The sequence below is a fragment of the Mastigoproctus giganteus genome, chromosome 6 (assembly GCF_048544385.1).
Source record: "Mastigoproctus giganteus isolate SK-2022 chromosome 6, ASM4854438v1, whole genome shotgun sequence".
Classification (NCBI taxonomy): domain Eukaryota; kingdom Metazoa; phylum Arthropoda; class Arachnida; order Uropygi; family Thelyphonidae; genus Mastigoproctus; species Mastigoproctus giganteus.
The window spans coordinates 204,236,763-204,250,371 of NC_143580.1; the positions used below are offsets into that span (position 1 = coordinate 204,236,763).

Below are 13,609 nucleotides of genomic sequence, written 5' to 3' on the forward strand. Positions count from 1 at the left end.
TTCATCTAAAGGCAGTGTGTTGTTCATTGGGATAAATTTCTTCCCAGGGTAGTTGAGATTGAGAGTTTGACATTGTTCACTGATTGCAAAATTGGATAGTAACTTCTCAGCAATGGGCAAATTTAGACCAGTTCAGGTGGGGTTTTTTTTTTTTTTTTTTTGAATACAGAATAAGTCTGCTTTCTTGTAGTCATTTGAAATGGCTGGTACTAATTTATTTGTAGGCCTTTATTTGAGCTATATACACAAATTTCATCATCCAACTCTCCACCTTAAAATTTTTACACACAACTGAGCTGGATAATGCTTTCCAACCAAATTTTCTTCCAAATTAATTCTAAAAAACTATTTATACAACATCCTTGTACTGTTTTACTGATTATACCAATACTAATTCTTTGTTGTTTATACTTCTATTATTAATGGCACCTACATACCTGCCAACTTATAACTTTTGAAAATCTGGAGATTGAATAATATTAAGCAGGAATTTTTTTTTGAAAAAACAGGAGTTGGAGTTTTTAAAAATCCAAACTCTGGCCATGAAATTAAATTTCACTGACAATATACACATTTTATAATCAAATACACACAGAAATGTTTAACAGTATAATATATTTCAAATTTTAGCTTACCTAGGATTTTCTTTGTCTATGGATTTTTGCTTGGATTGTCTGTTAGACATCAGCTGGCATGTTTGTGTGTTACTAAGTCCCAGAACAACTGAGGCTATATGCATCAGTATATTGTGTTCATAAATTGCTCATATTCTATGGTCAAAATGCCTGTTTGCTGGCCAAAAAAACCAGTTTACTGAAGAAAAAGCCATGCAATCCTTGCCTGAAACTTACTAACTCAGCCACATTGTGAAAAAAGCCCAAAAAAATTCCTCACATAATTGAAGGGATTCGAATTGAGGCCTTTTCCACTGTGTCAGACATCAATTGATTATGACTGTTTCAAGAAGGATACTCTTGCAGACTGTTCCTTCTTCAGAAATAGTGAGACAAAGTTTTGCTTATAACAATAACTCTGGTGTGCAGACCTGAGTGTCAAGAGCATTTCCAAAGCTCGCCAGAAGAGATCTAAAGTGTACTTTTGGTTTTAAATTGGATGAATATCCTCTTACATTTTGAGAGGATATTCAGCCAAATATATCAGACTCTTACACTCTTAGTATTTTAACAATCCCTCAACACTAGTACAAGGAACTGTTAACCAAAGACCACTTTACATCAACTCTTTCTTCTTTCATAATAGATTGGGAAAGTTATCAAGCTGAAAATAATAAAAATGATACTGCAGAACACCTATTATTTCATCTAAAACTTTTCCTAAAAAAATTTTGATCTGAAAATAATACACTGCCAATTGATGAAATTTGTGCTACCTCAGAATTTATAAGAGCATCATTTTTCAATGGGAACTTGGGCACCATGTAGTCATATGCATGCAGCAAAAAAGCACTTCCACACCGAACAAAATAACAGAATCTCTTCCTCTTGTTTTAGACTCTCTACAATTGTGGCAGTAGAAATACCTATTGCTGAGTGTCAGAATCATCCTCCTGACTTAGTAATAGGTATTAACAAATCAGCCTGAATGCCCATCTATTAACAAAAATAACCCTAAATTTACAGAATTTTTAAAAAATTCTCGATTGAATAGCAAAGCTGTAGTTTTACTATTTGTTTTCAAAAAAGATTAAGAAAAACAATGTTACAATGATGAGATGGAGAAGGGGTTAAAACAAATCAAAAGACTGATTCTCCACTGTAAATCTGGCAGATAAGCACCTATCTTTATGATTGATTCAATGGTATAATCAGTGCTGTGTATCCTGGTTCCCTGACAAGCACAGCAGAGACCTTGTTAACTAGGGAAACATCCCATCTGGTAAGATGTCTTGATTGTTTTGTCCTATCATAGTGAAAAGGTCTCATCCTGTAATTTATCCAATTTGATCAACTTAGTCAAACATCACTAGCAGCCCTTCAGGTTTAATACCAAAAATAATTTATATTGTGCACAAAAAATCTCAAAAAGATTGTTTTAAAACAACTAACAGATAACATCACTATATTATTTGATAGTTGTTTTAAAGTACAGATTCGTGCTTCAATATATAATAATCTCACATTTTTAGTAATAGGGGCATTTACTTAGTATGCAGTTGGATCTCTTTGGCAGTAGCAAAACTTGTATTCTTTGACTAGACTCACAAATAATATCTAGTATAACTTTTCATTTATTCAAGGTTAGCCAACAAAAATTAATTTTTTTAAAGGTTGTGGTTGCTCAGCCAAGATCTGCTGAGGTTGTGGCCATAGGCTGGCCAATGAATAGATCAAATATTGTTTCTATACAATACACTTGTAGAGTGATTATCCTATTAGAATAAGAAGATAAAAATTGTTAGACATATAGAAGTGCAGTGGTGAAAATATTAGATATTCAATGACAATAAACACCCCTTTTAGAATATGGAGACTCAGGCTATACAGCAGATACAGTTACACACACACACACACACACACACACACACACACACACACCATAATCTGTCATGCCTCTCCAGTTAACAAGAGAATTTGTCACTTTACATTACAACTTTCTAAATGTTCTCAACATCAATTTTAGAAAAAATAATAATAAATTTAAAAAAAATTCATTTCTCAACTTAAATTTTATAGCAAGTTTTATACTGTTGCTCAATAGTTATAATAAATAAATATGCCTTTAACTAAAATATTTTGTTATGATTGCACAAAAAACAATAATCATGACTCCTATAAACAAAACAACAGCTAACCTTAGGAGCACCAATTGCATGTGCATGGGCAGCCTGCAGTTCTTCAAGAGCACTTAATAAATCTTGTTGCTTAATTGGTACACCAGCATGGCAGATATCTTTCTCTTCCTCCAAAGAAACATTGCATTGTTTTCTATGAAAGAAAGATTATCGACATTGTAACTACATAAAGGACACAAGTTACTACAATTAAAATTAATGTATCAAATAAATAATATGTTAACACTAAAAATATGTAACATGGAATTCAAGTAAATTTAGGGCTACAGCCTTAATTATTAGAGCTACAAAAAAATATTGTACAAATAGGATATAGGTCTGCATTTTATATGTAGCAATGAGCAAAATAGATTTGCTACTTAGTGTACTGATCTCATATTGTGGAAGCCTTTCATCATGAGCTTCCTAAATATTGTATAAGTTTAAATAAATAAATAAAAATTGTCCCACATTTCCTTTTCTATTGATGTTTTAAAAACGTTGAAAATTAGGCTGTCAAAATTTGATCGCTGTTTTCTGCTAATGGAAAGGTGAAAGGTCACTGACGAGCTTAATAAAAAAGCTTCCTTAAAAGGTTCTTTTGTAGTTTTGAGTAACAGATGTGCAAATACACATCTATACTTGAATTCTTGAATTTCTGCATTAGAAGACATGGTAGACTATATCCAATTTGTTAGACAGGACCTACCATACTGCACATCCTTCCAGTGTTCTTGATTGAAGACACCTGCAGTATTCTCCAATGTATACGGCTCCACAGCTGCACCTTATTTGGTATATTGGTCCTCTTGGATTATCTTCTGGTAATTTGAGCCTTTGTTTAAGGGAAGATTAGCTGCTGAAGAAGGTGGTTACTCCTCGAGTTCTGGCTGCTTTCGCTATCTTTTCATAATGCCTGGGACACATGGGGTACATATATGTGGGAGATCTTTCATTTTACTTCTGGATTCATTGACTTCTTTTATGGTCTGGTCTATTACTTTGTTTATCACATGGGGCAGGTAATTGAGAGCTATTTGAGTTATGGTTGAGAGTTCTTTTTTTGTGAAAGTTGGTGGTCGCTACATATCTTGAAGACTCAAGTACATATTACTTCATTGTTTCTATTTTTGTGCTGTGGGGGTGGGCTGAGTCATGCTGGATAAATGAGACTAGTATCAGTAGGTTTTCTGTATACCAAAATTTCTATACTGTTGGGTCTTCTGCGGAGGAGAATATCCAGGAAAGGCAGGGAGCTCTTTTCTTCTATTTCCATTTTGAATTTTATGGATTGGTGGAAGCTGTTTAGGTAATTGTGGAATTTGTGTAGGTCTTCAAGACTGCCATTCCAGATGCACAATATGTTGTTGACATAATGCCCACCAAAATTTTGGTTTAACCTTTGACGATTTAAGGAAGTTTCCAGCAAGGAAACCTCCTTCATGGATACCTTAGCCAAGAGCAGTGAGAGTGAATTTCCCACGTTAAGACTCCTATGGAGTCTTAACGTGGGAAATTCAGATTTTTGTGTGAATAAATTTCCATTGAAGAAATAGGCACATCCTATCAAGAGGTTGAGTTCCAAGACTTTTAGTGGGAGGTATCTAGGTTGTCCAATCACAACATGGCTGTCGAGTGATTCTTTGAGCCATAGTTTGGCTTTTTTTTCTTCTTTTTTTTTTGTTAGTTGTTGGCGCATCGGCTTCTGTGTCATAATGCACCTCCCAAAGGTTTTTGCATTTTCTACTCTGATCCAAGCCCGAGGCGGGATTCGAACCCACGACCTCTGGGTTGCCAGGCAGGCACTTTACCCACCTGGCTAGCCCAGTTGGCTTGGCTTCTTCTAAAGGAATGGCAGTGAATGCAGAGGTGACATCAAATGAAACCAGGTCTTCAGGTTTATCCTCTTACATTTGAACACTAGGACTTGGCTGTTCTAAATGGTGGAAGGAATTCTGAATCAGTTGAGTGAATGAGCTACCTTGAAATCTTTTGTCCAGGGCTGTATCTTGCATAACACACAAGCACAGGGTAAATCCAGGCTTGTGTTAGTGAACATATATGGAGCTTCAGAATTATTATGATTTAGCTACTTGTAGATGTTCTTGTCAATCTTCTTTTGGCCAAGTAATGTTTTTAATTTCTGTTTAACTTTCCATTATTTTTTTCCATTCCATTCTTTCCATTCTTGTCTTCTTGTTCTCCCAGAATCAAATGAAGATCTGCTAAGAGATCAAGTGTAGGTACTGAGCTTGGGATAGGTTTGAAATTTAAGCGTTTAAGGACATTTACTTGTTTTTGAAAGGGTTCGGGAACTTAAAGTAATGATCCTTTTTCTTTGTTCTATGTTGCATTCTGTAATCAGATTCTTAATCCCTCCCAATTCAGAGCTCTCATTATTATGGGTTTGATTGATATGTCTCCTGAGTTGTCGTGGAATGGAAGTAGAGTTAAAAGAACCAGTTGTGGGACTGTTATTTTATTTTATTTTATTTTTTGATTTGGTAGTTGTTGGCGCATCGGCTTCTGTGGCCATATTGCACCTCCCAAGGTTTGTGCATTACTTTGATCCAAGCCCGAGGCGGGAATCGAACTCGCGACCTTTGGGTTGCCGGGCAGGTACTTTACCCACTCGGCTAGCCCGGTCGGCGTGGGATTGTTATCATTCCTGTTCTTGGTGTGTTGTGTATGAGGGTACATTAAGTTAGCAAGTTAAAACTTTAGGTTATCCTGGTACCCTCATAAGTTTTTGTGACACTTACCGATGAAAGTCAGTTAAGGTTAGAGAAATCATTGGGAGCAAGCATGTCTTTTAACTGAATGAAATCCATGTGGTTTGAGGAGGATAATGTGGAGACATCAAGTCTATCTTGTCTAATTGCACTGCATAAAAGTTTCATTCTAACTATGAGGATAACCTGGGAAGAAAGCAAGTTATTTACTGAATCTTTTAGTATATAGGTTCTTAGAAATTACTTTGTGTTACAGCAATCAATTAAGAAGCAGAGTCTACATTTCATTTTTGCTTCCAAGTTGTTAGTCTGTTCTAATTTGCATATTTTCGTGTCTTGTCCGTACCCAATTATGATATAGTATTCATGATCTGCTGGAAACCTCCTTCTTAAATGGTCAAAGATTAAAACATAAATTCTGGGTGCTTTGTGTTGACAATATATTGCACATCTGGAACAGCATCCTGGAAGACCTACACAGATTCCACAATTACCTAAACAGCTTCCACCAAACCATAAAATTCAAAATGGAAATAGAAGAAAAGAGCTGCTTGCCTTTGTTGGATATTCAACTCTACAGAAGACTCAACAGTATAGAAACTTCAGTATACAGAAAATCTACTGATACAGGTCTCACATCATCCAGCACCACTCTGCCCACCATTGCATTAAAATAGGAATAATGAAATCACATGTACTTTGAGTCCTCAAGTTATGTGGTGACCACCAACTTCTGCAAAAATAACTCCAAACAGCTCACAACAACAGTTACCTGCTCCATGTGATAAGCAAAGTAATAGATCAAGGCAGAAAAGAAGTTGCTGAATACAGAATAAAAATGAAAGATCTCCCAGATACATGTATCCCATATGTCCCAGGCATCATGAAAAGATAACAAAGCAGACAGAACATAAGGAGGTAGCCAAGCTCTTCAGCAGCTGATCTTCCCTTAATAAAAGGCTCAAGTTACCAGAAGATAATCCAATAGGGCAAATATACCACATAAGTGCAGGTGGAGCCATATACATTGAATATTCTACAAGCATCTTCAATAAAGCCTTGAAGAACACTGCAGGATGTGCAGTATGGCAGGTCCAACAAATCGGATACAGCCTACCTTGCCTTTCAATATGGCAACCTCTAGGAATTCAAAGACACCTGTACTCACCACAGATCAAAACTACAAAAGAAAAACCTTTAAGGAAGCCTTTTTTTTTTATTAATCTCTTCGGTGACCATTCCATTAATAGAAAAACAAGTATAATATTTTGACAGCCTATATTTCAAGCTTTTTAAAACAATAGAAAAGGAAACAGTTATGTTCTGTAGCCCCCCCCCCCCCCATAACACTTAAAACTACCTGGCATCAAGCAGAACAGTGATGGGCCCTTTGAGACGGTATGCCACCCAGATATCTGAAACTCCAACCAAATCCCCAGCTCAAGTCTTTAGCCTGGAAAACCAGCTCACTGTATTCAACATTTGTTCATCTGGCCTTAATAACTTCAGACCATATTTTACCTGGTTCTTTTTAACAGTCCTGCAAGAGGCAATTTTTTGTTGTTTATATTATAGGGCAGGAAGTAAGAAGTCTAGTTCTTCCAAACTATATATAGGTATAACTGTTATGTTTCTATTTAAAATTTAACTTGTGGTTCTAAATCTTCTGTATTCTCAACATTATATTAATGCAATTTTATACATTCCTTAAGTTAACATTGTTGTAATTTCTTAATTAATTTCATAGTAATTTTCATGTTGTGAAGATGTTCTTATATGCCTTCATAGCATTCATAGTATTTATTATTTATGGTCTGAAAATGGGAGTTTGGCAAGGATCCTGAAACATCAACTGATAGCAAATTAGTGTAGTATTCAGCTTGTATTATATAGGGTGTCTCAAAAATATTGGTACAAATGTTTAGGAGAGGTAGGTAACATCTAAAGGAATGTGAATCGCATAGGAACACATAACTGGAAACATCACGGGAAAGTAGTAGCAGAGGCACAAGAAGAAGCAGAAATGACACAAGACAGTAATTAGTGGCAAACATTTATTTGACATAATATTAACAAGGAGTACGAGATGGATGCATTTCATGATGTTACAACAGATGCTGGAAGTTTCCACCAAGAGACGCGATGCATGCGTGACACAGACGCAGCATGGATTGGCGGACACGGTAGAACACACCTGGAGTTTCTTTGACAGTAGCAGCAGTGCAGACGAGTCTTGCCACGAGATCCATTTTCGTCTCCACAGGCGATTCATACATGACAGATTTGAGGGTCCCCCACAGAAAGAAATCAAGGCTCAATAAATCAGGTGAGCATGGGGACCAGGCAACGGGTCCACCACAGCTAATCCATCAACGCCCAAAACGCCTGTTCAAATGGACACACCTTCCATAATGGGCAGGCACCCCGTCATGTTGAAACCAAATGTTGCGTCTCACATTTGCTGGAACATCGTCAAGTAACCCTGATAGAACTTGTTCCAGAAAGATCTGATATTTAGCGGAGTTCATGCAGGATGGTAACAGGTATGGGCCGACTAAGCAGTCACCGACCATACTTGCCCACACATTTATTGCGAAGTGATTTTATGCCGAATGGGGGTGCACACCGTGTGGGCCTTCTGCTAATCCATACACTAGGTGCATGTCTGCCAGCTCACAGTTCGTATATCGATGCATGCTCTTCGTGCGGCGACTACTGCTTGAATGAGTAAACCAGAAATTTTCCCTCTCGCGAACTGATGAACAGTACGGTGTACCGACTTACGGTGACGTTTACAGTTATGGGTTCCTATGCGATTCACATTCCTTTAGATGTTATCTACCTCCCCTAAATGTTTGTACCAATATTTTTGAGACAACCTGTATATGAGTTTAATAAAACTTATTTTTTAAGAATTTTCACTATTTTATATATATATATATACAGTGACTTCTTCATTTATGTGAAGGTTACATTCCAGAACGTCTCGTGCAATCTAAATTCATGCGTAATGTAAATAATCACCAAAAAAATGCAATAATAGGCCTATGAGAGTAACTCTCACATATAGCTAAGTTACCTGTATTGGTACATATCATTCATTTTCTTTGGTTGGAAGACTGGGCATTCTGAAGAAAATGGTGAACAACCAAAGAGATTCATTCATCTTTATTGATTTATTTATTTTATTTTTTTTGTACAGTAAGAAAAAGTATACTTACTATAACCAACATATAAAAAACAACAACTGTGGGGGGGGGAGGAGAGAGAGAGAGAGAGAGAGAGAGAGAGAGAGAGAGAGAGAGAGAGAGAGAGAGAGAGAGAGAGAGATTGGGGCAGATTGACGGGAGGGGTTGTCATGGTCACATTCTGTTCCCTCAGATTTGGCCCAGATAGGTGGGGTTGTTATGCTACTCCGAGAGTTGGAGGGTTCACTTGACTGCTCCCTTGAGCATGTGAAAAAGAATCCAGAGTTAGTTGCTTTGCACACAATAACTCATAGTAGCAACCAAATTCTACCATAACTGTACGTTGCACTTTAGAGGTTCGTTCAAGATTAGGGTCTTCATAAGCTAATAGATTTAGGCCTTCATCTGTAAGATTTAATGCTTTTGATTTTCCTTTCACTGTCAGGTTCCATTCTTCTTTAACCTCTGGGCTTTCATTCATTGCTGCCTCCTCCTCTTGAATTGTAATGCTGGTCCAGTGCAGACAGATCTTCATTTGACAATTCCTGATGATGCAAATCAATTAAATCATCAACATCAATCTTTTTGGCAAGTTTCACACATTTGTCCATAATCTTCATTGGTATCAGAACCTTTGAAGGATTTGCTAAGGTCTGGACATAACTTATGCCACGATTTTTGAATACAGTTATATGGAACTTCACACCATGCAGCATCAATGACTTTTAAAATATCTTTTATATTGAAGGTTCACCAATATTGCTACATACTCATCTGGTCGTGGTCGGTCTTGTCAATTAGCTCAGCCAGAATGCGCTTTAAATACTGAGCTTTAAAAGATTTAATCACATTGGTCCACAGGCTGGAGTATTGAGGTTGTATTTGCCGGGAAAAAGCAATCTTGATATTGGAACCGACATCAACATTACTGGTGGATGGCTTGCGGCATTACCAAGAATAAGTAAGATGTTAAATGGAATTCCTTCTACCTTGCAATGCACTTTCAATTCTGGTCATAACTGAGATCCAAGATAACTTCAGAAAATAACAGCAGTCATCCACCCTTTAGGGTTTGAGTACCAGTACCTGTGGCACAAGGGTTTGATAGTGGTAAACGCACACAGTTTATGATCCTCCACATTAGCACCAAAAAGAAGTGTTAGCAGATCATTCAATGCCTTAAAGCCAGGCACAGTATTTTCAGCCAATGGAATTATAAATGTGATTAGGCATTTTTTTCCAATATAAACCTATTTCAACGAGGTTGAATATCTGTTTATGTGTGTAATCTCCCCCCTCTCATGGCACTTTCGGTAGATATGGTTGCTGTTTTTTTATTTTAAATTTGCATAATTTAAACATGCGTAAAGTAAGAACTTACTGTGTGTGTGTGTGTGTGTGTGTGTGTGTGTGTGTGTGTGTGTGTGTGTGTGTGTGTGTGTGTGTGTAGAGGTAATTATTATAAAAAGGTAATTATCAGTGTATTTGTGTATTTGGTAGGGGAGTTGAGCTATCAGGTGTAATAACCATGCAAGAATTGAGAGAATCTGTATGCTAAAAAACAAATTACCTGAAATAAAATGCAGTTAATATAATTATTGTAAGTACCTAAAGCAGTGGGTCCTAGGACTTCAATTTGTCTATTTTTCATTATGGTTGCCAGTTTTTTTCTACATTTACCATAGTACCCCGGATCTATAACCCAGTCTTATATATATTTTATATATTTTTTTCCATAAAATTTCTTAAATTTTAATTTCTCATTCCTGTTTACTAAGACTTTCTTTTATTTTATAGCATCTTTATCATTTTATATATATATATATATATATATATATATATATATATATATATTTGCAGTCCGGGCACAGTATGCGGTAAGCTGGACTGCGACGCAAGCTACATCGGAGAGGCCATCCATCGTTTGGAAAACAGGCTGAGGGACCACCAGACCACTATCACTAAAACTGACTCTACCCATTCAGCGCTAGCTGCTCACTATTGGCAGTAGAGCCATGATATCACACCCAAGGATGCAAAAATCATAGGCTTCTCTCGCAATTTCAGGATCCGTCATTGGCTGGAATCAGCACACATCAGTGTTACTGGGAATACGATCAACAGGGACCGTGGCACCTGCATACATCCAATCTTTGAGCCTCTCATAGTCCACGAGCTCTGCAGCCACCTACAACGGCAGTCACCCACCAATCAACCATCTCAAACATCTTCCTTCCTGCTTCTCTCTCTCTCTCTCCCCTCCTCCTCTCTCCTGACCTCTCTCTTCCTCACCCACATTACTGTTCACAACTACCCATAAGCCACTCTCCCCTCCTCCATGACCTTGCGTACTTATGTACTCAAAGGTCAGCTACAGCACATAAAAACAACCGCCTGCCAGTGCTCAATTAGTTGAAAAAGGCTACATACAGTAGCCGAAAGCTTCTATGTATGTTCTGTATTTGCTAAATTTAATATGTTATCTTCGAAATACCTGTGCCTTGTGTCAGTTTTTTTATGCATTACTGTGTTTACTCTCTCATTTACTAATTAAGTTCTTTTCACTTGGTCAGTGCAAGCAAGAAATTACTATGTATCCAAATCCCGACCTCACAGGATTCTTCAATCATTACCTATGAGGTGATGTGATTAATGCATTTAAGGCTTTAAATGGATTGAGCATGCTAAATGCTGATGGGATTCTTCCTCTTGTTCAGATCACACACACACACACACACACACACACACACACACACACACACACACACACACACACACACACACACACACACACACACACACACACACACACACACACACACACACACACACAGGATGGCATAAATTCAAATTGAGGAAGGATGGTTGCAGAACAGGTATGTGGAAGTTCGACTTTAGCCAACGGATGGTTGATTGCTAGAACAAAGTCCCGTCTGATGTTGCGGAAGAGGATAGCTTGAATAACTTCAAGGAAGAACTAGCCCAACTATTGGAGAGGATAGATAGGTGAAATGGGATTTTTTTATTTTAGCTGATGCTGTATAAGCTTGCTTTCTTGCATCATTTGCCACCATTAATACTAATATATAGTATAAATTTTCATGGATGGATAGAAGAAATCATGTAGCATCCTTTTCCAATGATAGTATATGTATGTCATTATCCATGTTGTTTCAACCCTTTTTTTGGGGTCTCACTGACGGGAAAGTAGACATTGCAAAAACCAGAACATCCCAGTGACTAGATGCATCAATAATATGTGATATAGTATATGTTCTGCAATATGAGACTGACGTATTAAGTAGCAAATGCTCACTGCTACAGAAAATTTGGTTATGCCTGACTTGTACAATGTTTTATAGCTCTCATAGCATTATATAGTGTCAAACTGATAAAATCTGGTAAAAAAATAAAACAGATAAAAATAGAAATATAAAATTAAAGGAGGGCAATTACAGGATAAACTTGAGAGGTATAAAATAAAATGGATTAGATACAGCCTCCTAAATGGAAAATCTTGTTTTACCAACCTGATAAACTACTACATTGTGGTCATATAAGTATATAATATCAAAATTGTTTCTTGGAAACAGGAAACAATTTTTACATTATATAAAATTGTTATTGTTATTTTTGGTTTTTAGGAGCATTAGCAACTAAGGCCATATTGCTCCGGGATATGCGGTGGTCATTCCCTGACCTTTCCGCATCCTCTGTATTTGGTGGTGACGGGCTCGAACCCCGGTCTAATCAAGAAGAGTGTGTTATGCACTGCTGCTGCTCCTCCTTCCCACCTGGCTACGGAGGCACCTATATAAAATTGATTGACAGTTGAAATGCAGCAGGAAACTAGATTTATAACAAGAGGATTGTTATAAATGGTCACTCTTTAGGGTGAGACAGAGATATAAGTGAAGGTTCAGTGCAGATATCACTCTTGTTTCAGATTAGCATTATTAGCATATGTTGCAAGAAAGCAAGCTTATGCAGCATCAGCAAAAAAAAACTTCCCATTTCACCCCTCCATTCGTTCCAAATGCCTGTCCAGCTATAAGGACCTGACAATCTCAAAAGGATTGTCAGTGCTATAAGGAAATGACAATCTCAAAATACTGAAAACTTGAAAAATGAACCCAAAAACACAACTGCTGAGGAATTCTGTAAACTCTTTTCATCTGATAAAGAAGATGAACAAGTACTTTGATTTTAAAAGGCAATAATGTATATTTTTAGGAAAATATATATGTAATAAATTTTAAATATATTGCTATAATTCATGTTTGTTAACCATAGGCACACGCCTTTAGCAGAGGTACATGATGCAAAAAAGCAAGCTTATGCGGCATCAGCCAAAAAAAAAAAAAAAAAAACTCTCCCATTTCACCCCTCCATTCGTTCCAAATACCTGCCCAGCACAGCCTTAAATTTATTTAGGCTATCAACTTCCACAACAAAAGATGGAAGTCTGTTCCACCAATCAACCACCCACTGGCTAAAGGCAAGTTTCTGCACATCTATTCTACAACTGTCTTTCCTCAATTTGAATCTATGCTCCCTCAGGTTCTTAATCTGAGCAAGAAGAATCCCATCAGCATTCAGCTTGCTCAACCCATTCAAGGCCTTATACACCTCAATCAGATCACCTTGCAGGTGCCTGCTCTCAAGGTGCTGCAATTTGCAGAACTTAAGCCTTTCTTGGTAAGAGTACCCCTTTGTTCCTCTCACCAATCTTGTTGCCTTTCTTTGTACTCGTTCTAGCAACTCCACATCCTTCCTAAAATGAGGCCTCCAGACTTGTACACAGTACTCTAGGTGTGACCTGACCATTGCCTTGTCCCTGTCAGCAAAATTCCTATATATATCATTGACAAGACTCAATGACAGACTCCAGGGTCAGA

At 37.2% G+C, this 13,609-nt stretch overlaps 1 protein-coding gene across 3 annotated transcripts in view; it reads right to left on the reverse strand.

Moving 5' to 3' along the window:
* LOC150084894 (peroxisomal ATPase PEX6-like) overlaps positions 1–13,609 on the reverse strand; it is a 149,369-nt gene that overhangs the window by 40,250 nt on the left and 95,510 nt on the right. For all 3 annotated transcript variants that reach the window (XR_016547084.1, XM_090375619.1, XM_090375620.1), the window contains exon 13: positions 2,813–2,945. Coding sequence is in view for 2 of the 3 variants with exons in the window: in XM_090375619.1 (XP_090231745.1) it covers positions 2,813–2,945 (133 nt within the window). In the remaining variant the exon portion in view is untranslated. The remainder of the gene's footprint in view (positions 1–2,812; positions 2,946–13,609) is intronic.